Source organism: Apaloderma vittatum, unplaced genomic scaffold (genome assembly GCF_000703405.1).
Source record: "Apaloderma vittatum isolate BGI_N311 unplaced genomic scaffold, ASM70340v1 scaffold27921, whole genome shotgun sequence".
Classification (NCBI taxonomy): Eukaryota; Metazoa; Chordata; class Aves; order Trogoniformes; family Trogonidae; genus Apaloderma; species Apaloderma vittatum.
In genome coordinates, this window is record NW_009700066.1 from 1 (window position 1) to 1525 (window position 1525).

The window sequence follows — 1525 nt, forward strand, 5'->3', positions numbered from 1 at the left end:
ACATCTACCGTGTCAGAGGAACAGATCCATCTTTGGGTTATTGCTCAAAGGACCCACCTTTGGGTTGTTGCTCAGAGAAAAGGATCCACATTGCAGCAGGGAGGCCCCCGGGAAGACAGGAGAGCCAGGCAGGGGCTTGGCATGGGAGGCAGCTCCCTGCCTGCTCGTGGAAGGCACGAATTGGTACTGAGGGCAGAGGGGCTGTGCTCAGTGCAGCGTGGCCCCCACAGGAGCACCTCTGTGTGCGTCCCCCCCAACCCCCAGAGCTGCCCTTGCTTTGCATAAGGAGTTAAAACCCAATCCTGGCAGAGTCGAGGGGCTGCGGGTGAGACGGGTTCCCTGGGCCCCACCTCGGCAGGCACCTGACATTTTGCTGGGTATGAAGGGGGAGCAGGAGGGTGTCCTGCCCGAGGCACGGTGTGACGCTGGTGAGGAGCAGGGGTTGCTGCCGCCCTGCTTGCTGAGAGTGGAAACATCGGAGACCACGAAGAGCTGCAACTGCCGGAGGAGCAGTTCTGCTGGCGAGCTGCAGGGCTCTCAGAGGACGATCTTGAAGGAGCTGCAAGAGACACGACAGGTCCTCGCTGGGTGACACGCAAGTGGTTTTGTGAGCACGCGGTGCTACAAGGACGCGGTGTTACCCTGTGCAGGAGAGGTCCTCTGCAGAGCCAGCACGGGATGCAGATCTTTCTGCTATTATGCGAGACCCTGTACGGGGTGGCCGTGCCTTACCACCAGCAAGGCCTCTGCCCCAGCACCAGCACGGCAATGGGGCAGCCAAACCTCCCAGACAAGCCCCCCAGGACGAGCTGTGCTGTTGGAGACCACCGCACCTGGCAAAGTCCGGGGAGCGGGAGATGACGTGCTGGAATTCAGAGAGGTTGATGGTGCCGTCTTTGTCGATGTCAGACTCCTCCAGGATCTGAAGGGGAAGGAAAGGCGAGCGGTGAGCTCTGTGTGGCCAGGGCTGCATGGCAGCCATGCCCCCCCACCTGACAGGCCTCACGTTTTGGATGAGCTGCTCCATATCCGCACTGCTCAGCTGGGACTCTTCGTCTTGCCCTGTCAGGCAGTTCACCAGTTTCTCCAGGTCCTTTCTGTCCAGAATCCCATCATCGTCGAAGTCTTTGGAGAGAGGAAAGTTACATTTTGGTGGGGCTGCAGCAGGCCCAGAATCAGAAGCAGCCGTGCTCTGTGCTGGGTGACCCGAGGACACGGCAGGCTCTGTGCCGCACCCCTCGGTGCGCATCATCCCACCAAACCAGCAGTTCCCAGAGGGACTGCCCAAAGCCACCGTCCCCGTGAGCACTGCCAGCCCTCCTGAACACGGATTCAGAAGGTGTGGGGATCCCAGGCCGCAGCACATGCCCCTGGCCTTACCAAAGATGCGGAAGGCGTAGTAGGATTTGACGTCCAACGTGGCGGAGTCGCTGAAGGCGCTCAGCATATCGAGGAAGTCTTCAAAGGACATGCTGTGGTCTCCATTGTCCGAGGTGGAGAACACCCGGCAGATCCGGTGCTGGAA

General features: G+C 60.3%; 1 protein-coding gene across 1 annotated transcript; it reads right to left on the reverse strand.

Annotated features, from left to right (window-relative positions):
- Positions 1-537: 537 nt before the first annotated feature.
- On the reverse strand, positions 538-1519 carry CIB1 (calcium and integrin binding 1 (calmyrin); the record flags this gene model as incomplete). Its single annotated transcript, XM_009878638.1, has 4 exons — positions 538-559; positions 834-922; positions 1007-1125; positions 1381-1519. Coding segments are annotated over 4 exons (369 nt in total), but the record flags the coding sequence as incomplete, so codon positions are not given.
- Between the last annotated feature and the right edge of the window lie 6 nt (positions 1520-1525).